Here is a 22,756-nt window from a genome sequence, read left to right as displayed (position 1 = left end):
AATAGATAGGGTCGGCTCTGTTGTGCTGCCCAGGTGAGGTGTGGGGTCCACTTTCCCGAGTGCTGCAGCTGGTAAGGGTCAGTTCCCTCCTTGCCCTAACCACCACATGGCAGACATGGGGGGATGTGCTTAGGCATCCCAGTCACACCCTCAGGGCCAGCTCGCCTGTGTCTCCGCCAACAGGGGCAGCTCTACTGTGCAGCCCATGTGAGGGGCAGGGCAGCTCTCCCACCTGCCTCAGGCACAGAAGGAGTTGAGGGAGGACATCTCTTCCCCTCCCATGCCACATGGCAGATGAAGGGCAGGGCCAGATCTCTCATGCTCACATTCTCAGGCTTCCATTTATTATGTATACAGTGTTCTGCCCGCACATATGCCTGAAGGCCAGCAGAGGGCACCAGAGATCTCATTACGGATGGTTGTGAGCCACCATACAAGTGGCTAGGAATTGAACTCAAGACCTCTGGAAGAGCAGCCAGTGCTCTTAACCGCTGAACCATCTCTCCAGCCTAGGTTCCAACTTCTTAAAGATTGTTACCACCCATGGATGTCACAGTGAATATATTCTATTTTTAACTGAAAAGTCTGTTCATGTATGTCGGGGGAGGAGCATGCACATGCCACTGTCTGCAATGTGGCCGGCAGTCAGAGAGCATCTGTGGGATGGGTTCGTCCCTTCTCGGTCATGAGGGTTCTGGAGATTGAACTCAGGCTGTCAGGCTCCTCCACTACAGGTGTCAGCTACCAAATGCTAAATCCCTCAGGCTCACAACTCCCTGAAGCAGGCACCACACAGAACAACCTCTTCCCTGCTAGTAACTATTTATCTAATAACATCAGGGAACCTCGGGAAGTGGCCTTGTGAGTCTTACACCTTCCAGAGCTTCCTCGGCGTTGTACATTTAGTTGCCATGCTAAGTCTTTTGAAAGAGCGGCTCTCCTCTCTACACGAAATGTTTCTTTCTGTGTACAGTCTCATTCTGGGGCCCCAAATGGACTATAACTCGTGGCTCCTGTCTCACCTTCTCCAATCCCAGCATCACAGGCATGAACCACCACCCCTAGAATACTTGATTTATTTTAAGAGATGGGGTTGCGCTACTTTGCCCAGAATGGCCTCTACCTCCTTCTCAATCTCCCAAGTAGATGTGACCAGAACGATGTGTTCCTGCCACTTGTGCTGGCACTTCCTTTAAAAAGGTAAGAGGACGTGCATTGTGGCGCACACCTTTAATCCCAGCACGTGGGAGGCAGAGGCATGCCGATCTCTGTGTCTTCTAGGACAGGTAGAACTACATACATAGTGAGACCTTGTCTAGAAAACTCTACCCCCAAAAAGTCACAGGCCAGGTGGTGGCGCCTGTTGGTAACCTCAGCATTAGGGAGCACGGGGGAAATGGGGGAGGAGGGATGGATCTGCAACTCTCCTGATGATTATTAGCCAGGCATCTCGACCTGGGCATCGGTGTCACACACGGAACAGACCTGTAATCGGACTCCCATTCCTAGTACCAACCTGTCTTAGGCTTTCTATTATTTCGACGCATCCCAGAGGCAGTAGCTGAGGCAGAGGCCATGGAGGGGAGCTGCTTACTGGCTTGTTTCCCATGGCTTGCTCAGCCTGCTTTCTTATAGAACCCAGGACCAGCAACCCAGGGATGGCACCACCCACAATGGGCTGGGCCCTCTCCATTGATCATTCATTGAGAAAATGCCTTACAGCTGCATCTCATGGAAGGCATTTCCCCAACTTAGGCTCCTTCCTCTGGTAAGTCTAGCTTATGTCAAGCTGACACATAAAACCAGCAGTACAACTGACCCCTGGTCAACTGGACACACAAACACATTACTCTGAAGCCACAACCCTTCCTTTCTTATTCATCCCCAAGACCTCACATTAAAAATGTCTGCAGGATGGGCAAGGGGAAAGAGGGAGGGGATTCCAGGCTGCGAAGTGAGGCTGTGAGGAACGATGCCAAAGGCCTTTCCAGACCTTCGCCTACCGAGCAGCCTAAGGTGAAACCGAGCTCTCTCCCCCGTCTCTGGGCGGTGCACCTCGACTCAACTCGGGCTTACGTCATTGCCCGGCTCCCGGCTGGGCGCCGCCATGATGCGGTACGGAAGCTCACAGGCCTCCTCCGGGCGCCTTTATCGCTCCGGCTTTGGCGCCTCAGTTCGAAGCCTCCGGAAGGCGCGGCCGCCTGCAACTGCGCTTGTCTGTCGCTCGAGGCCCCGCCCCGCGCCCACGGGCGCCGCCATGTTGGGGGTCCTCGCTCGGGACGCGTAGGCGTCCGCGTAAGATGCCGGCCGGCGCGCGCTGCTGCCGCCAAGATGGCGTCCATGCGGGAGAGCGACACGGGCCTGTGGCTGCACAACAAGCTGGGCGCCACGGACGAGTTGTGGGCGCCGCCCAGCATCGCGTCCCTGCTCACCGCGGCGGTCATCGATAACATCCGCCTCTGCTTCCACCGCCTCTCATCGGCTGTGAAACTCAAGCTGCTGCTCGGGACGCTGCATCTGCCGCGCCGCACGGTGGACGAGGTGAGGGCGCGGGCCGGCCTCTCTCCGTCCGGAGCGCAGAGCCTGTCTCCAGCCCGCACCTGCGCCGTACCCTTCCCTTATCCCGCTGACCGCGCGCATCCCCGGCTCGGCGCCGCTGGGCCTCCCCACTCGGCCCGACGCTTGGTGCCTCCAGCCGCTGAGCTGCGCTCGGGGCTCGGGGGTCGTGGGCCCAAGGCCGGAACAGCCCACAGCCAGGCGGGCCCGCGCCGGAGTACTGGACGCTGCCTTTCCGAAGCCTCCCTTGGGTTGGGGCTCTCAGTGTAACTTTCCAAGCGACTGCTGACCTTAATTTTGTTGCTTTTGCCTCACGGAGTATCAGTCTGCTTAGCTTCCTCTCTGTTCTGTGGACTCCAGTTCTTTCTTACTCCATGTTGCATCTCTGCAAAATATACGATTCTTTGCAAACACACACACAAATAATGTATGTACAGGGTCTCACTGTGTAGCCCAGGTTGACCACGTACTTGGTGTCCTCCAGCATCAATATCTGGAGGGCTGGGATTGCAGGTCTGGGCCGCCACATCTGACAGCAAAAACACCGAAGCATATTAGTTTTTCAACATTTCTGGTTACTGTTATATCATTAAGGTTGGTTTTAGTTTTTGTTGCGCCATAAAAAAACAAAACTACATGTTTTTTCAGTTTAGCAAATACTAATAGCTAAATTACCCACTCCTGTTATCTCTCCATACGAGAGAACAAGGCTGCATCCTCCAAAGCGCCTCCATGCTTCTCTGTCTTTCCCACAAGAGTAAACATTCCTCTCTTCTTGCAGGATTATCAATTTGTGTGCATTCCTAGCAGGAGTATTTAGTTTTGGCCTCATTTGAACTTAATATGGTAGCATATTACCATGTTGCATGCATTTTCGGTGTTGTGTGGGTGTGTCTTCTGTCGGGAGACACCTGGACAGATTCATCCAAGTTGCTGCAGACAGTTTGATTTTCCATGCATTATATGGTGTTCCTTCTCCGAGCACACAGCACTTGGACGATTAGGTTGTGGCTAGTTTTTTTGTTTGTTTGTTTGTTTTGTTTTGTTTTTTTCATTCTTTTATTTCTATTTCATGTCAGCTGGTTCTGTTGTGACTGATACCGGGTGATGGTGAGCATGCATTTTTCTAGAAGTAGAATTGTGGGTGGCAGCAGGATTATGGCAAGTGGCTTTTCAAAGTGATATTATCAAGTAATACTAAAACATGTAGGGCAAGTAAATGTGTAGGTATTACTAGGATGTTTGGTTGAATGTGTGTCATCTGCTTGTTTTTCTGTTGGGCTTTGTGTGTGTGTGTGTGTGTGTGTGTGAGTTGTTCACTTTTTTTCTCCCCCGATTGTCTATTTTTCTTGACTTGTTGCTTTGGAGGAATATTCTTTTTAACAGATGCTGGCTACTGTCTTAGTCCGATGACATGTTACAGCTGTTTCCCAGCTATGGCTTAGCTTTTTGGATGAAGCTCTTGGTTCCTAGCCAGGTGGTGTATTGCCTCTCCTTCCCTGTGGTCGATGCCTGCTTGGCCTTGTTCAGGAAGGGCTCCTTCCTCGATGCTAGGCACCCTGGCTCTCTAGTTAGCGCTGTACTGTAAACCTCGTTCTCCCATGGGCTAGGACTGGTTTTGTGAAGCTGAGAGTTCATTTTTACATGTGGCTAGGGAACAGTCCAGCAATACCTGCAGATTGACTGTCTTTTCCACTGTGGCTTCTGCTGTGGGTGTTTCTGAGCTTTTTTTTTTTTTTTTTAAAGGCATTTGCCTGTTGTGCTAATAATGTGCTGAGCTACTTACTGTAGGTGGAGTTTTTCCTGTTCCTACCACCTGCTCCCAAATAATCACTCAGAGGTTTAATATAAACTATAAATGATTGGCCAATAGCTCAAGCTCTTACATTTTAGGTTAACTTGTATTCCTTATTCATGCTCTGCCACATGACAGTGCCTTTATTGGCATGGCTTCCTCTGCAGCTGGCTGGCTACTCCTCTGACTCCCCACTTCTCATCCCATCATTCTGTTTGGCTTTCCCACCAAACTTTAGCCTTCCTAACTTTATCCTGTTCACCTGTTGGCCAGTCAGCTTGTTTATTTAACTAATCATAGTGACATATATTCACACAGTATACAGAAGGATTATTCCACAGCAATTTACTGTTACTTTATTGTTACTGTGTCTTGATGTGTAACATGTTTTTAACAAAATTTCAGTCTTTTGATTCTACCAATAAAGACTCTGGAGCCAGATTGGGTGTGTGTGGGGGGTGTAGGGTGTGTGTGTGTGGGGGGGGTGTGTGAAAGCCTGCTAGCTCAAAGAAGCAGAGAAAGCTGACCTTCCTTCTCAGCTGACATCCCAGAAGCCTCTTTCTCCTGAGATATCTCAAAACCTCTCTTCAAACTGAATGTTCCTCCCTTCTACTTCCTGTGTATCTCTATCTGTCCTCCTGACTCCCTTTTACTTTCTGTGGTTTCTTCTTCTTCTTCTTTTTTTTTTTTTTTTTGTGTGTGTGTGTGTGTGTGTGTGTGTGTGTGTGGTTTTTCGAGACAGGGTTTCTCTGTGTACCTTTGCGCCTTTCCTGGAACTCACTCTGTAGCCCAGGCTGGCCTTGAACTCACAGAGATCCGTCTGCCTCTGCCTCCCAAGTGCTGGGATTAAAGGTGTGTGCCACCACTACCTGGCTATGGTTTCTTCTTAATAATCCTATATTCACTTCCTGTCAACTGGTTGCTTGCTCCACCTCTTGACCTGTGGTTGACTTTGTTTAATTCTGTCTACAGTAGTCCAGCAGAAAGCTCTTGGGTTAAAGGTGTGTGCTAGGGCTGAGCCACACCACAACTAGAGACAGATTTTTCCAGGAAATAATGCAAAGTCAATGAGATAGTCTGCAACAGTGACATGCAGGGTAAAGCTTCCACCTACCCTGCAGGAATGGCTTCAGCTTTTCTTGGCCCCTAGAACTTCTATCAGTCTGTCTTTTTGTGTGTCTCTTTTTTCTGTTTTCTTGTTCGTTCATGTATGCACATCTCTGCAAGTATATGTGCACATGCATGTGGAATCCAGAGGTCCAGCTTAGGTGTATGCCTCAGTTGCTATACAGCATACTCCTGGGCTCTTCCTGTCTCCACCTCTGTAGTGCTGGACTATAGATGTATACCTACCGGGCCGGGCTTTTGATGTGGGGATGGGGACCTGACTCAGGTCATCAGATTGACTTGGCAAGCACTCTACCAACTGAGCCACGTCCTCAGCTCACAGGGTAAATAATCTTAATAGCATAGAACCTTGGTTGGCGGTGGTGGTGGCACACGACATTAATCCTGGCACTCAGAAGGCAGAGGCAGGCAGATTGGTCTATAGACCAAGATCCAGGACAGCCAGGACTACACAGAGAAACCCTGTCACGAAAAACTCTACATATACATACATACATACATAATACACACACACACACACACACATATATAATATATAAAATAGTTTTGTAACCTAGAGGTTTGGGCAGTTATTTAGAACCATAATTAAGTTTTATGATTCTCCTGCATTCGTATATTTCATATTTTTGTTTGCTAATGGTATATAGAAACTTTAGACTTTAGATAAAGAGTCTGAATAGCACCTGGGCCGAGGTCTCCCTTTTTTATTATTTTTGTTTTGTTTTGTTTTTTAGTTTTTGTTTTGTTTTGTTTTTGAGACAGGGTCTCTCTACATAGCCTTGGCTGTCCTGGAGCTCACTATGTAGACCAGACTGGCCTGGAACTCACAGAGGTCCATCTGCCTCTGCCTCTTGAGTGCTGGGGATTAAAGGCGTGCACCTGTCTCTGGGCCGAGATCTTCTTGTGACTGTTCTGTGTGTAATCAGGGTTTGTTGGTGTCTTTTCTTACCTCACTGTACCATCTGCTTGCACTATTGACCCTCCCATTGTAGTATCCTGGATTTGCCTGTTCCTCTGGATCAGCTGTTGCTTTGTATATTTAGGGTTCGTGTTAATAGGTATATCTAACTTTGTAGTTGTTGCAGTTACCTTGTGAACTGAACAGCAGGTGGAGATCTCAGTATTTGCTAATGTTTTATCCTTAGGTCTTTTTAAAATAAGAGTTCATAAAGATTGTCTCACTTTATTTTTTAATTTTTATTACATTTATTTATTACATTGCTGCACTTTATATGTGGAGGTCATGGAACACCTTGTGAGAGTAGGTTTTTTCTGAAGGTTGAACTCTGGTTGTCAGGCTGAGTGCATTGGAAGTGTCTTTACTTACTGCTAAACTGTCTTGCTGGCCCTTAGGTCCACTTACGTTTGTTTGGCTTTTTGTTTGTTTGTTTTTAATAAGAGTCTCTCACTATGCAGCCCTGACTGGCCTGGAACTCACAGAGCTCCATCTTTCTCTGCCTCCTGAGTGCTGGGATTAAAGAAATGCACCGCTGTGTTTGGCCATTGTAACAGTTTTTATCTGACATTAATACTAGCTTAGTCATCTTTTTTCTTGGTGTGAGTGTTTGGGTGATTTCAATGAGGATGTCCCCCATAGGCTCTGGGATTTGAGTACTTGGCTCCCAGTTAGTAGCACTGTTTTAGGAGGCTTAGGAGGTGTGGCCTTCCAAGGGGAAGTATATTACGGGGGTGGGGTGAGCTTTCAGATTTTAAGGACTGATCATTTCAAGTTCGTTCTTTGCATCGTCATTGTGGTGAAGATGTGAACCCTCAGCTCTGCTCCAGCCATGAGTTTGCTGCCACACCTCCCTGCCATGGTGGCTTTCATACTGGAACCCCAAACCCAAGTCAACTCCTTGTTCTATAAATTGCCTTGGTCATGATGTTTGTCACAGCAATAGAAAATAACTACTATAGTATTGTCTTAGTTTGGTTTCTATTGCTGTGATAAGATACCATAACCAAAAACAACTTAGGGAGTAACTTATTTCAGCTTGATTTTTAAAATTTTTTTTTCTTTATTTTTTTTAAAGATTTATTTACTATGTATATAGTATTCTGCCTGCATGTGTCCCTGTAGGCCAGAGGAAGGCACCAGATCTCGTTACAGGTAGTTGTGAGCCACCATGTGGTTGCTGGGAATTGAACTCAGTACCTCTGGGAGAGCAGTTGGTGCTCTTAACCTCTGAGCCATCTCTCCAGCCCCCTCAGCTTGATTTTATAAAGTCTGTCCTGGAGGAAGTCAGGGCAGGAACTCAAAGCAGAAACTGAAACAGGCCATGGAGGAGTGCTGCTTACTGGCTTGTTCAACCTCCTTTTCTTACAAACCATAGCACCACCCACACGTGGCTGAGCCCTTCCACATCAATCCTAAGTCAAGAAACTGAGTCTCTTGTGGTGGCACACGCCTTTAATCTGAGCACTCAGGAGGCAGAATTAGGCAGACCTCTGAGTTCCAAGCCATCCAAGTGAGACTGTCTCTTTTTTCTTTCTTTCTTTTTTTTTCTGAGACAGAGTCAGAAAGAAAGGAAGGGAGGGAGGGAGGGAGGGAGAAAGGAAGGAAGGAAGGAAGGAAGGAAGGAAGGAAGGAAGGAAGGAAGGAAGTTGTCCCAACAGACTTGCCTATAAGTCAGTCTTATGGAGGCATTTTTCAATTGAAGTTTCCTTTTCCCAGATGATTCTAGTTGTGTCAAGTTAAAAAAAACTAACCAGCACAGTTGACCCCTAGTCATCTTGACACACAAACACATTAAAATGTAACTTTTTAAGCATTAAAACATCACTGTTAAAACATAATCTCTCCATTTTTTGTTTGTCCCTAAAATCATGTTAATATCAAAATATAAAATACAGCCCAACTTTTTAAGTCCCTGTCTTTTTTTCTTTTCTTTTAATTTTTTTGCTTTCCGAGTCAGGGTTTCTCTGTGTAGCTCTGGCTGTCCTGGAACTCACTCTGTAGGTTAAGCAGGGCCTCAAACTCACAAATATCTGCCTGCCTCTACCTCCCAGGTGCTGTGATTAAAGGTGTGTGCCGCCACCACCGGGCAAGTTCTATGGTCTTTTTAAAGTTTCATCACTTTGGGGCTGGAGAGATGGCTCAGTGGTTAAGAGCACTAGCTGTTCTTCCAGAGGCCCTGAGTTCAATTCCCAGCAACCACATGGTGGCTCCCAACCATCTGTAATGAGATCTGGTGCCCTCTTCTGGCGGGCAGGCAGAACACTGTATACATAATAAACAAACAAACAAACAAATAAATCTTTAAAAAAGTTTTATCACTTTAAAAATGGAAGCTCTCTGTAAAAATCCAGTGTCTCAAATTATAATGGACTTACTCTTGAGCTTCTGGGCTCCAAAGAGCTTGAGCAGCTCCATTCCTGACTCTGCCATCCACAGCATGTACAGCTTGTTTCCTAAGCTCATAGGCTCAAGCTAGCCCCCTCCACAGTTTTGGCTGCCCTTGGTGGCTCTCCCATGGTCCTAGCATCTACAATAAGCCAGGGCCTCCACAGGCTGCACCTTTGCCAATGGTCTCTTGGCCTCTCTGCAGGGACTCAAACCTCAGCTGTTCCCTAGGATGCCTTCAGACCCCAGCTCTCTGCTGCTACTAAAGCCAGTAGCACCTGGGAGACTCACACATGACCAAGTTCAGCTGCCAGCTTGAGATGCAGCCTTTTCCACCCTCAGGACTACAGCGCTGTGTGCTGACCTGAAGGAACATTTCCCAAAAGGTCTTGCCTCAGTGATGATATTTCTTTTTAATCACAGCTGATTCTGCTCAGCTCTTACTGACCAGAAACCACAGATTCTCAATTCAAAATATCCAGGAACAGACTGGATAGAGTCTTCGCTTCTCTCTGAAAGTTCACACAGCAGGCCTCCATTATCTGCACCGGTTTAAACATTCCTATCTTCCAGGCTCTCAACAGTTCACTAAGCTCTGAGCACTCAGTGGTTTTTCCAGCCAGAGTTCCAAATGTGTCCACGATCCTCCCCAAAACAACATGGTCTGTCTGTCATTCATTGCATTACCCCACATCTGATAGTGCTTTCTATCTTAGTCTGCTTTCTGTTGCTGTAGTAAAGCACCATGACTAAAAGCGACCTGGAGAGGAAAGAGTTTGTTTCAGCTTAGTTTAGAGTCCATCACGGAGGGGGTCAGGGCAGGAACAGAGCAGAGGGTTTAGTGCAGCAGTGCTTACCAGCTTGCTCCCTGTCCCTTATTCAGACAGTTTTACTTGGTTTTGTTTTGTTTCAAGACAGGGTTTCTTTGTAGTCCTGGCTGACCTGCAATTCACTCTGTAGACCAGGCTAGCCTCTCGAGTGGCTTTACCCTGCTTTCTTATACCATTATAGCATGGGGTAACACCATCAACAGTGGACTATGTTCTACCACATCAGGCATCAATCAAGAAAATGGCCAGTGTGGTGGCTTACACCTTTAATATTAGCACTTGGGAGGCAAATGGATGTCTGTGAGTTCAAGGCTAGCCTGGTCTACATAGTGAGTTCTAGTACAACCAGAGCTACATAGAGACCCTGTCTCAAAAAAAAGGCGGGGGAGAGAAAGAGAAAAGAAAGAAAATGAGCCCATGGTGGCACATGCCTATAATATTAGCACTCTGGAGGCAGAGACAAGCAGACTGTGAATTTGAGGCTAGCCTGGTCTACATAGTGAGTTCCAGGTCTTGAGTTATATGGTGAGATCCTATCTCAAAAAGAAAAAGAAAGAAAAGAAGTAATAGTGCCCCCATGGACTCTTGCATAGGCCAGTCTGATGGAAACATTTTTTCAACTGAGATTCCCTCTTCCCAGGTGACTCCAGTTTGTGTCATGTTGACAAAAACTAACCAGCACAGAGGAGTATAAATGTCTCTCTTTGTATAGTGTTTATATATGTGAATATGTATGTAATTCTCAGACTCTGTATAGCCTTATTCTGTAGAAGCTAAGTAAACAACAGTTTTCAACCAATTTCATCAAAGAGAAAGGTGTTTCAGTTTTTCAGTGAGGGATGCAGAATTAGGTGGAGCTGCTAACACCTTACTATGTGGTTGGGAAGTAAGGATACCTTGTGTAAGGATGTAGATGATCACAGAGACAACATAGGAACTGACATAATGGTGCTTGAGTGAATTTAAAGGCCTTGAGGAAATGGGAAGTGCTGCTCCTGAATAGGATGGTACTTTGGAGCATGCTTTCTTGGACCACCAACCAGCTCCCAAGTCAAGACATGCAGACTTACGAAAGCTTGGCCTTAGCTTAGGCTAGTCCCACTGGCTTTTATGACTTAATTTAACTTGTTTCTCTTCATCTCTGTTTTGCCTCAGGGCTTTTTACCTTTCTTTGATTCTGTGTGTTCTACTTTTCCTGCTTGTTCTGTATCTGGCTGACTGCTGGCTGCCTGGCTAGCTGGCGTCTGGTGTGTTCCTCTCTCCCTTGTTCTCTCTGTTCTTCCTGAGTCTAGATTTCTCCAATTCTCTGCCTGACAGCCCCGCCCAGCCCTCTCCTGACTACCTATTGGCCATTCAGCTTTTTATTAGGCCAATCAGGTGTGGCTTAGGCAGGCAAGGTAAAACAAGTGCAACACATCTTTACATAGTTAAAATATTATTCCACAACAGCAAGCTACTCCCAAAACTATAGAAACAACATAAACATCTGGCTGCCTGGACAGCCACCTAAGATTCCTTTGCAATGTTGGGGCATCCATCTTCCGTCTACAGGCCTAGAATAGCTGGCAGGCTTTTCTATGAAGCAGGAATTTTGAAGGACTGTCGTGCCTTGTTTTGGCAAAGTTCAGCAGTCACTTTCCTGTGTGTCCTGCATGTCCAGTATGTACAGCATATTGTCAGCAGTCGAGGCAAGGACAGTTTTTGCCGAAATGGCTAACTTTGCCACAGTGAAAGCAAATTCCATATGGAGTTTCTTCGATGCCCATCATCTTCTTTTGAAGTAAATTGGTGCTGCCAGGAGCATATATGTCTTACTGTCATGAAAAGCCTTAGGTTATTAAACATCTCTAATGCCATATTCTGTAGGTCTCTGGAGCATTTGAAGATCATGTATCTAAAATGTATGTTTGACCTTGAAAACATAGCTAACATGACCACAAGTTTGATTACTATAGATGACTAACTACTAACCTGCATTTCTTAATTATATATTACATTTTTAAATGAGCTGCATAAGCATAACACCCCCAAACAAGAGTAGAAACATACATGCAGTATAACATAATTTTAAATTTGTATCAATATACCAAAATCCATACCAATGTAAAATATTTGAGGTTAATAGTTGTCTTTTTATCCTATATTCTTCTATCTCCCCCTAAATGATGACAAACATCCATAACCTACTGAATGAACAAAACCACCACCCCAACTCTTAGAAATGTGGGTGTTGTGTTCTCTTGACTGCTTCCTGTTGTCTGAGGATGATGCCATCTTTAAGGGACCCTGAGAAAATTAAGATAATGGTCAAGTCCTGGGAAAAGTAGTTATAACCTTTGCTATCCAGTCTCAGAACTGTTCTTATGCTAAGGGATCAGTATATATGTCACCTGTCATCTACTTTTTTGTTTGTTTGTTTGTTTGTTTTTGGTTTATTTCTTTGTCTGTAGCCAAGATTTTCAGGAAGTCTCCCCTGACCAAACCTGATCTTTGTTAACCTTGAAGGAATCCACAGCCTTTTGTTTCTTAATGGAAACAAAAGCATAACCTCCTCCCCAGTGCAATGCATTTTCTGAATTCCATTTTAAAGTTAAGGTATCCCTAAAGTATCTAGGCTGGTTTAATTCAACAGTCCCTCTCAGCATCTATCATTCGCTCATCAACATTCAGAAAATTCAAAGCAGCACATCATCACAGAATCCTGACTCCCTGTGTATTTCCCATCTTATGTAACTTTTTTCTTTATATTACCTAACTTTCTCTTTAAGGACTTTATTATTTTTAAACTTTAGTTTTTCCTATGACTGTCTATACCCATTTTCTTTTTTTGGTTTTTTTGAGACAGGGTTTCTCTGTGTAGTTTTGGTGCCTGTCCTGGATCTTGCTCTGTAGACCAGGCTGGCCTTGAACTCACAGAGATCCGCCTGCCCCTGCCTCCCGAGTGCTGGGATTAAAGGCGTGCGCCACCACTGCCCAGCAAGGAGACTTATTATTATGAATGCTTGGCCTTATCTTATGCTTGTCCCACTAGCTCTTATAACTTAACCTGTTTCTCTTCATCTATGTTTTGCCTTGGGACTTTTTACCTTTTCCTTCCTTCTGTATGTCTTACTTTCACTGTTTGCTCATGTCTGGCTGGCACCTCTCTCTCTCTCTCTTTCTCCCTTGTTCTCTTCTCTTTTCTCATCGTCTCCTGAGCCTAGATTCCTCCTCCTTATTCTGTCTGCCCGCCAGCCCCACCTGCGCCTCTGCTGCCTAGTTATTGGCCATTCAGCTTTTTTTTTTTTTGTTTTTCGAGACAGGGTTTCTCTGTGTAGCTTTGCGCCTTTCCTGGAACTCACTTGGTAGCCCAGGCTGGCCTCGAACTCAACAGAGATCCGCCTGCCTCTGCCTCCCGAGTGCTGGGATTAAAGGCGTGCGCCACCATTGCCCAGCTTCCATTCAGCTTTTTATTCAGCCAATCAGGTGCCTTAGGCAGGCAAGGTGAGACAGCAACACATCTTTACATAGTTAAACAAATGCAGCATAAACAAAAGTAATACATCTTTACACAGTTAAAGCAATATTCTACAGCAGGTTATCACAGTGGTTACTGCCACAGGCCACCCAGAGGCTGCAGTGTGGAAATGGGTAGATTTGTGGCAGGGGGCATTTGAAGCTGTCACTGTTCCAGGAGGGCGAAACGGGGCTGGTAGCATGTAATTGGCATCTTCTGTCTTGGCAGATGAAGGGCGCTCTGATGGATATTATCCAACTGGCTACCCTGGACTCAGATCCCTGGGTCCTCATGGTTGCTGACATTCTGAAATCCTTTCCTGATACGGGTTCACTGAATCTAGACCTCGAGGAGCAGAACCCCAATGTTCAAGACATCTTAGGAGAACTTAGAGAAAAAGGTAAGTAGCCTATCTTTATTTTACAGTTGGAGGAAGGGGGCCTCATTTTGGAAACTGGTTATCCGTATCACACTGTTGGTGTAATGTGCTGTGGCTCTCCTTTCTCGCATGCTTCAGTCTTCCCCATGCATGTGCTATGTCTGGAATTGTATGACTTTCTCACATGCATGTGCTGTGTCTGGAATTGTATGACTTTCTCACATGCATGTGCTGTGTCTGGAATTGTATGACTTTCTCACATGCATGTGCTGTGTCTGGAATTATATGACTTTCACATGCATGTGCTGTGTCTGGAATTGTATGACTTTTTCTCGCATGCATGTGCTATGTCTGGAATTGTATGACTTTCTCACACACATGTGCTATGTCTGGAATTGTATGGCTTTCTCGCATGCATGTGCTATGTCTGGAATTGTATGACTCATCCATGGTTGACTTGCCACAGCTGTCTCTCTCCATAAGCTCCATGAGGATGAACACCTCCAGGTTATATCTTCAGATCCTAAAACATATATATCCTGTCCTAAATAACGAATGTAGAATCATAACTAAGAGCCAAACAGGAAGTCGCTAGAATCTGAGGGGAAAACAGGAAAACAGTTGGTGTGGTTTTAGAGCTGCGACAGTGGGAATGTCCGTGCCTCTGATGCTCTCTCCCGCTTTGGAAAAGGGAGGCTTGAGGATACGCACTTCTAAATGGCTGCTTGGGAGGCCCTAGTACTTTTTGGGGTTTTGTTAATTTGTAATTGCAGACTGGGAGCACTGGCCTGCACCGGTCACCTCCCTTCCTGGAGTGGCTGATTCTCCTGGGAGCAGTAAAATGAAGCAGCTGGCTTCTCAGGAGTCTACGTCCCTTGCTCCTTGGGGTTTTTCAGTTGATTGGGGCAGCTCCTTGGGGTTTTTCAGGCTCTGACCTCTTAGGGACCACACTGAGTCAGGAAGCACACGTGGATAGTTTTATAAGACTGCAGTTGAGTAGAGTCTAGGGTGACCAGGCATCAGGACTCTGTAGTCAGAGGGAGAGGCCTTTGCTGGTGTTGAGGCTGCCGTGTAGTGAGGACGCAGGAGACTGGTCTCCATGCTGCGGTACGGAGTGCGCTGTGGTTCCTGGACCCCGTGGTCCGTGGCTTGCAGCTAACATAACTGAGGAATCCTTGTCTTCTTGCATTTCTTATCTTTAAGAAGCCCCTGGAGAGTCTGATGAGCCTTCCTCTAGGTGGCAGGCCTATCTTTTGGTCCTGACCCACTTGGATGATCTTGGATTCTAGAGATGATAGAACTGGAGTGGTGGGAACCACAGGGGTTTGAAACCAAAGCCAAAGCTGCCATGCTGGTAAATAATGAAAGCCTACATGGAGCCGTCTGCACATCTGCACGTGCACGTGAGCTGTGAGGGTCACAGCCTGAGCTCCCTGCTGCAAGGCCTCTGACTTCTTCCAGTGACACTCTGGTTCTCCACAGTGGGCGAGTGCGAGGCGTCTGCCATGCTGCCACTGGAGTGCCAGTACCTGAACAAGAGCGCCCTGACCACCCTCGCTGGGCCCCTCACCCCACCCGTGAAGCATTTTCAGCTGAAGCGGAAACCCAAGAGCGCCACTCTGCGGGCAGAGCTGCTGCAGAAGTGTGAGTGCCCGAGTTACTTACAACAGTCCTGCCCTTTGCTCCGTGGTGTTTTCAGATGTGTTTACTTTAAAAGATATAGCCTGTCCTGTCTGCATTGAATCTGCTGTATAGAGACCTTAGGGTTTTCAAGCATGGTTCCTGTAATCTCACAAAGTGGAATCTGTGCCGGCCAAGACGGGGTGCGAGGCTGCTGCTTATGTCCTGACCTTGGTCTTGAGCCACATTTGGTCTCTATCCTAGAAGATGTTGGATGATTTCATTAAATGCTTTCCCAGGTCATGTCTTATGACAGTTTATATGGTAGGCTGGAGAAAGTGTCCTTTAGCCAGATAACATTAAAGCATGGGTTTTAAGAAGCCAGGTGTCCTGTGGACCTGGGCTGCAGCTTCTTGAGATACTGAGGCAGAAAGATCACTTGAGCCCAGATAGGCTTAAGACCAGCCTAGGCAACATAGATGGTTTTTTTTTTCTCTCTTTCTTTCTTTCTTTCTTTTTTTTTTTTTTTTTTTGATTTTCAAGACAGGGTTTCTCTGTGTGCACCATTAAAGGTGTATGCCACCACTGCCTGGGTCATAAACTATTATTTTGGCTATGCAGTTAACATTACTAATATTTGTAAATGGCGCTGCTTTTTTGTTTTGTGTTTGGAAGACAGTCTGTGTAGCCTAGGCTAGCTTGAGTTCTCCCTTCTCCTGCCTCAGCCTCCTGAGTGCTGGGATCACAGGCCTGCCCCAAGCCCAGCAAATACCGTTTTAAGGAATCTAAGAAGAGTCTGGAGCCGGGTGTGTCAGTGGGCTGGGGTTTGTGCCGCCTGTCGCCGTGTGGTGCAGGCCGACTGAGCTACTCTGAAAGGTCTCTGGAGCTGCTCCAGCGCTGCTGTGGGCAAGTCCGGGTCCTGCCAGTGCACTCGGGCTAATCCTCCAGCCTTCCTGATGAGCCTTCAGGAAGATCTGCTCTTTCTCATGTTATGTAGAACTTGGGGGAGCCTTGGCCTGAGCCTGCTGTAAGGACAGCTGAGATATCAGTGAGATATCAGCCCCTCTCAGGCTCCAGGGTCCCTGGGGCGCAACAGGTAGCTGTGATGATTCTGGAGCCACTTAGGTGCAAATTTCCAAACACAGAAAGTCTTGACTGTATTTGAACTTGTGTCAAGCTACTTAGCGACCGGGGGAAGCTTAGGCACATGGGCTTACAACAGATGGTGGCTTTATTATTTGGTACTGCTTTATTACAGCTTCGATCATCTCTTTCTCTTTAACATTCAGCTCTTTCTCATAGTTGGCATTCACTCTGTGCTAACGGAAGACTCTCTATCTTGCTGCTATCTCTTAAATTCCCCATCACTACCCTCTTAAATACCCCATCAGTGCCCTCTTAAAACCCCATCAGTGCCCTCAATGGTATTTTCTTGGCTTAGGTCATCACTTTAGAAAGCTAATGCAGTTTATAGGGAAATCTAATATTTTCTACTGAGGGGCACAAGAAGAGAAACACTTCTACAATACTACCTCGGTGTTAGTCCTTCCATGGCCAAAAGAGTCCCCGGGGGAAGGGAGCAGAGTCGGGCAGAGGTCTGAGTGTCCACGGATGAAGACAGGCATCGAGTCAGGAACATCCAAGGGGAGAGACTTAGCCATGTGCTCATTTCAGGCCCTCTGTCCATCTAGGTGCTGCCGCAGGATCTGTTCCAAGACAAGCTTTGGTTACCAGAGCAAAGGGAAGGCATCAGTGGATTGAGTTCCCCCTTTTGGAGGAGATATAGTGGAGATTAAGTTGAACTTTAACTGTTGCCCAATCAGCGTGTTCTCAGAAACACCTAGAAACAGGCCCCCAGGGTGAGGCTTGGCAACCCGGAAGCCATGGAATGAGCGGTTGGCCACCTCTGTCTTTCCCGCCGGGGAAACCAGAGCCTCCTCATGCTGTAGTTCTTTTCTCCTCTCACCGTCTGGCTGCCCTGAGAACAATGACGAAGAGACAGAGTTTCTCTGTGTAGTCCTGGCTGTCTTGGAACTTGTTGTATAGACCAGGCTGGTCTCAAACTCAGAGATCTGCCTGCCTCTGCCTCCTGAGCCCTGGGATTAAAGAATGTACCACCACTGCCCAGTGAAAAATTGACTTCTCAGAAGCTCTGACAATTACAAAATAGCAAAAAAAAAAATTCTACTCCTTCTTAGCTTAATGTTAGATTTTATACAGGCAATGATTTATAAAATAAGTCACCAGGAAACAATCCGTCCTTTTTCTTTCCTTCCCTCCTCTCTTTCTTTCTTTCTTTCTTTCTTTCTTTCTTTCTTTCTTTCTTTCTTTCTTTCTTTCTTTCTCTCTCTCTCTCTCTTTCACTCTCTCTCTTTCTTTTTTGAGGAAGTATTAGCTGTAAGGTCAGTGGCATTACTGGCTGCATTCTTGCTGGGTTATCAAAGAAGTCACCTTGGGTATTTTTTGAGTCACCTTTGTTGAGGTTACTTTATCAGCTGAGCGGCCCTGTGATCTAAGAGAGCCTTGACCCTGTTCTTTTTTACACAGCCACCGAGACCGCCCAGCAGCTGAAGAGAAGCGCCGGGGTGCCATTCCATGCCAAGGGCCGGGGGCTGCTCCGCAAGATGGACACTACAAGTAAGACTCTGTGTGCTCTCAGGCCAGTGCTCTTCGTGCTTGCCAGGCAGGGTGGTTTGACTTTTCCTCACCAGAAAAACCACTCAGACATTAGTCCTGACAGCCAAGGCCCACTGGCCCTGCAGCTAGTAGCTAAGTCTGAGGACAAGCGAGGCCTACGACTTACCATCCTGCCGTTATCACTGCAGGGCGTGGTTCTTCCCCTGGTGCGCCTTTGCTGTAGTGTATGCTCCACCTTGCTTCCCATGCCCCTGAGGACAGGCACTGCACAAACTTTTCTTTAAGGAGGAATAGTTTGACCATGACTGTCTTCTACCTCTGACCCAGCTTGTAGCACAAGGCATCCCAAGTGATGACAGATGTCTATAGGTACACCTTAGCACAGAACTCAGGTGCTGAGACACGAGGACAAGATGAAGTAGGGACAGTTCCTTCAGTGGGTGGCCCTCCAGTACTGAGAGACGTGTAAGAAAAGTAGAAAGTCAGTATTCTGAGACTTGTTAAGGTCACACAGCTGAAGATAATATGCCTTTGTCCTTAGCAAGAATGTCAGTTGGTGTGTCTCCCTCTGCTGGTCAGAGTTGGTTGGCCATCTGGATAGCTCCTGTCCTACAAGGTTTGGAGCTCGCTGGTGTCTTAGACAACGGTCAGCTTCCACTACCCAGCCTCCCCAGAAAGGCTGTGAGTCATGCACATCCAGAGTATCAAGCCTGGGTCTTCCCAACAGACCTTCAGGGATGCTCTTAGGTTTGTGGGTCTGAACCAGTGTCCCATCACTGCATGACACTGGCATACACAGTCCGCGTGAGTTTTTGTGTTTGTGGGTTGTCTTGTATTTTCTTCATTACTTTATTACTACTGTATGTGGGTGGGTGTTTTGTGTGGGTATATGTCTGCACATGTGTGCTGTGCTGCTGGAGGCCAGAAGAGGGCGTCAGATCCCTGGGGCTGGAACTAACAATGGGGCTGGGTATTGAACCTCTGGAAGAATAGCCAGTGTCCGTAACCACTGAGCCTTTGCTCCAGCAGAGTTTGGTTTTGTTGTTTTGTTTTTTCAAGACACGGTTTCTCTATGTAGTCCTGACTGTCCTGGAACTCGCTCTGGGAACCAGGCTGGCCTTGAACTCAGAGATCCACCTGCCTCTGCCTCCTGAGTGCTTCGATTAAACGTGTGCACCACCACCACTCTGCCCAGCCCTGAGTTCTTTTTAGCACAGAACAAAATGTACAAAGTGCAAAATGTGATAGGAGAGACTAATTTGTATGGGGCTCCCTGAGGCAGAGGCAGCCTTGCTCAGCCCACCCTGTGCTCAGAAGCTGCTGTTATCACTGACATCAGTCTTTTCTGTAGCCCCTCTCAAAGGCATCCCGAAGCAAGCCCCCTTCAGAAGTCCCACAACACCCAGCGTCTTCAGCCCCTCTGGGAACCGGACCCCAATACCACCTTCAAGGACGCCACTGCAGAAAGAAAGGGGTGTAAAGGTGGGAAATCCCTTTTCATGCCCTGGCAAGACCAAGCCTTGATTTTTGCTCTATAATTAAATATGGAATGTGTTTATTTTGCCAGCTACTGGATATTTCTGAGCTGAATACCGTTGGTGCTGGCCGAGAGGCAAAGAGGAGGAGGAAGACTTTAGGTGTGTATGGAGCATCTCAAGTCTGGAGGGAGGTTGGAGGCATTGCAGCCTGGCATGCTGGTGGTTGGTTCTGCCTGTGTGTGTCTAGGTGCTTTGGGGTTTCCTTCCGGGTCCAGTATTTCTGAGTGCTTTATCTTAACACAGTGGTAATGGGACTTTTCCCCGGAGTCTTTATCTGGGGGAGGGAAGGGAGTGGCTTTTGAGACATGGCTTATATACTGCTGTCCAAGCTGACCTCAAGCTTGTAGCTTTCCGAGTGTTAATATTACAGGCTATAATGCCTGGCCCAAGGAGTCACTTATGCTTTGCCCAGAGACCTGAAGACACAATGCTGCTTTGCATTTGACCTATTCAGAGGACACTTGTGACCTCTGAACTGGAGCTGGGTCAGAGAGACACTAACCAAGGCTCTTTATTGACAGACACAGAGGTGGTGGAAAAGCCCACCAAGGAAGAGACTGTTGTTGAAAATGCCACTCCTGACTATGCTGCTGGCCTGGTGTCCACGCAGGTAGGACTTCCATGCAGTGCAGCCATGGGCATGCATGCTACAGAGAGAGCACTTTCAACTGTTTCCAGGCCTGACACAGCCAAAATAATGTGCCCCATCTTTTCCTGATTGATAGCCACTAAGATGTGTTCTGTAAAAGTGTGTGTACAGATGTGTATGTATGTAAATGTATGTGAGTGGCAGAGCCTGACTTGGGCATCAACCTTGTGTTTGGAACGAATACCTGCTTTATACTGAGATTACTGCCTGGAGTGTCTCCATACCTCTGTACCCCACTTTCCTCTCTGTCCAGTGGGTATGGTTCTTGTTTAAGACCTCAGTGCCCTGGAGACCAGGTCTTGTATGTAGGTTGGAAGGGTGAGTCAGCCAGAGCAGCTCTTCCCCAGAGGCTGGCTGTGGAAATAGAAATAGGTTTTCAGAGACATAGGTGCAGAGTTTACATGTGTGGAGGCCGAGTGTGGCCCTGTTGCATGGTGTGATCTGTCTCTGAGCTCCTTGGATTGCTGAACTTTTTCCATGTGTCAGTTTGGGACCATGGGGTGGTAGCCATGGCTTAAGTTTGGAGTCTAGCAGCCTGGAGAAGCCACTGTCCCTGTCCTGAGGATATGTATACCTGCTGTCTTGCTCCACTGATGGGCAGGGGCTGATGCAGGCTGTCCAGATACCCCAGGGAGGTGTACTGAAACCCTGACCTCTGCCTGAAGTGATCCTAGCCTCTGTCTTCCAGAAACTCGGGTCTTTGAATAGCGAGCCAGCACTTCCCTCCACAAGTTACCTGCCCTCTACCCCCAGTGTGGTACCGGCCTCCTCTTACATCCCCAGCTCTGAGACGCCCCCTGGTGAGTAGCCTGCAGTCTGCTAAGCCAGTATTCCCTCAGCTCACACAAGGACTTGCCCTGGGGTTAGCGGGATTGAGCCTGTCTGTTGGTTAGTGGGTGGAGGCTTGGGGAAAAGAGGGTGGTAGGTTTGAGGAAGCTGCTTTCCAGTGCCTTGTCACCAGCACCCAGGTTATGGGAAACTTGTCATAGACCAGGAGCTAGCCAGAGTCCTGGATAACTGAAATCTGTGGATCTAGAAATGCCTGAGGATATAGGTTCTGCCCTGCTGGGCACTGGTAGTGCACAGGGCTCATGTCCCTGGCTGTGCAGGCCTGCAAGGGCTTCTGGTCAGCAGTGATGGGAGCAAGACAGGGCAGGCGGGTATAGGACACAATTGCTGTCATGACCGAGATGGAGCTGAGCCTGCTGCCTCTACAGAAAATGGTGTCTGGGGCAGGCAGCCTGGAGAGCAGTGTGGGATGAGTAGATTAGGGATGTACTCCTTTTCCTGGACAACTCTCCTTAGTAAACCTGCTTTGCCTGCAGCCCCTCCTTCCCGGGAAGCCAGCCGACCGCCGGAGGAGCCCAGTGCCCCAAGCCCTACACTGCCAGCTCAGTTTAAACAAAGGGCGCCTATGTATAACAGTGGCTTGAGCCCAGCTACGCCAACACCTGCAGCACCTACCTCGCCTCTGACACCTACCACTCCCCCAGCTGCCACTCCCACTGCTCAGACACCCCCAGTGGCCATGGTGGCCCCACAGACCCAGGCACCTGCCCCTGTACAGCAGCAACCCAAGAAGAACCTGTCCCTCACGGTAGGTACCCTGGCAGGTTTCATGACCATTAGGTGGATGGCGTAGCTTTGCCTGTTTGCAGCTGGGGCTGTTTTGGGATGAGTCTGGCAGGGCCAGTGGGTGGAGGCAGGTGGCCCCAGCAGCCCCATCCTCTTTTTACAGAGAGAACAGATGTTTGCTGCCCAAGAGATGTTCAAGACGGCAAACAAGGTCACTCGGCCAGAGAAGGCCCTCATCCTGGGCTTCATGGCTGGCTCTCGAGGTGCGTCTGTGCTACTAGGCCTGGGAGGTGCCCCCCATGGGGTGGGGGATGGGTTCCTTGGCCCCAGGCACCTGCCCAGCAGTCCCTGCTCCCTACAGAGAACCCATGCCCGGAGCAGGGGGATGTGATCCAGATCAAGCTCAGCGAGCACACAGAGGATCTGCCCAAGGCAGACGGCCAGGGCAGTACCACCATGCTAGTGGACACAGTGTTCGAGATGAACTACGCCACGGGCCAGTGGACACGCTTCAAGAAGTACAAGCCCATGACCAATGTGTCCTAAGTGCCATCTCTGCTGCTCACCTCATCAGGCCAGAAGACAAGTTTTGCTGGCTATGCTAAGTGACCCGAGCAGACACCCAAGGATGTGCTCCACCCAGCACCTGCCGCGCACAGGCTCCTGGGCCCCAGGCTGGTTCAAGTTTTAGATCATTTCTCTGGGGAGTGGAGACTTTTTTTATTATAATGGATTAGTTTTTGTGTGATTAAGATACTTTTTTTTTTTTAGATTCAGTATTAATATTTTAATGCTAAACCAAAAAAGTTCATTTTAGTGCCTGTTAAGACTTTTACCTTTATTATTTTCTTCTAAAAAACTGCACTAGCTGAGAGGACTTTCTTTGCTTGTGCATGCCCTCCCTCATGAGGCTGAGGGGACCAAAGGTGACACCCGGCAGGCTAGGCTGTGAGGGGGGAGCTATGACCAGCCTCAGTGCCACTGCCTGCCAGGGATTTGTATATGTTTTTTGTACAGTTGTAAACATTTCAAACCTGTCTCTGGGTACCTATTTTCATTGTAAAATGATATGAGTATTAAAGTTTAGTTTTTCTAAAGAAAGCCCACAGAGCTGTGTTTCAAGCTAGCTTGACTCCCTGCTCTGGGACCAGACCCCTCCCTCTACAACTGTCAGAACCCCAGGGGAGGAGAGGCAGGGCTGGGAGATCAC

At 47.7% G+C, this 22,756-nt stretch overlaps 1 protein-coding gene across 1 annotated transcript; it reads left to right on the top strand.

Moving 5' to 3' along the window:
* Positions 1-2,275: 2,275 nt before the first annotated feature.
* Nelfa (negative elongation factor complex member A) lies at positions 2,276-22,656 on the top strand. Its single transcript, XM_028870773.2, has 11 exons — positions 2,276-2,541; positions 13,377-13,548; positions 15,010-15,171; positions 17,695-17,784; positions 19,136-19,266; positions 19,352-19,421; positions 19,844-19,932; positions 20,660-20,771; positions 21,297-21,568; positions 21,710-21,809; positions 21,908-22,656. Exons 1-11 carry the CDS (start codon positions 2,332-2,334, stop codon positions 22,090-22,092), a joined length of 1,593 nt encoding a protein of 530 aa, XP_028726606.1. The 5' UTR covers positions 2,276-2,331; the 3' UTR covers positions 22,093-22,656.
* The last annotated feature ends 100 nt before the right edge of the window (positions 22,657-22,756 follow it).

Source organism: Peromyscus leucopus, chromosome 7 (assembly GCF_004664715.2).
Source record: "Peromyscus leucopus breed LL Stock chromosome 7, UCI_PerLeu_2.1, whole genome shotgun sequence".
NCBI classification, from domain to species: domain Eukaryota; kingdom Metazoa; phylum Chordata; class Mammalia; order Rodentia; family Cricetidae; genus Peromyscus; species Peromyscus leucopus.
This window is presented reverse-complemented; position numbering and strand designations above follow the sequence as displayed.

What these genes read in the sequence shown, in the direction of transcription:
- Nelfa (XM_028870773.2), top strand. Translation starts at nt 2,332, where the DNA reads ATGGCGTCCATGCGGGAGAGCGACACGGGCCTGTGGCTGCACAACAAG. An exon ending in AGGAGAACTTAGAGAAAAAG is followed by an intron (nt 13,549 to 15,009) that starts GTAAGTAGCCTA and finishes GGTTCTCCACAG; the next exon opens with TGGGCGAGTGCGAGGCGTCT. An exon ending in GAGGAGGAGGAAGACTTTAG is followed by an intron (nt 19,422 to 19,843) that starts GTGTGTATGGAG and finishes CTTTATTGACAG; the next exon opens with ACACAGAGGTGGTGGAAAAG.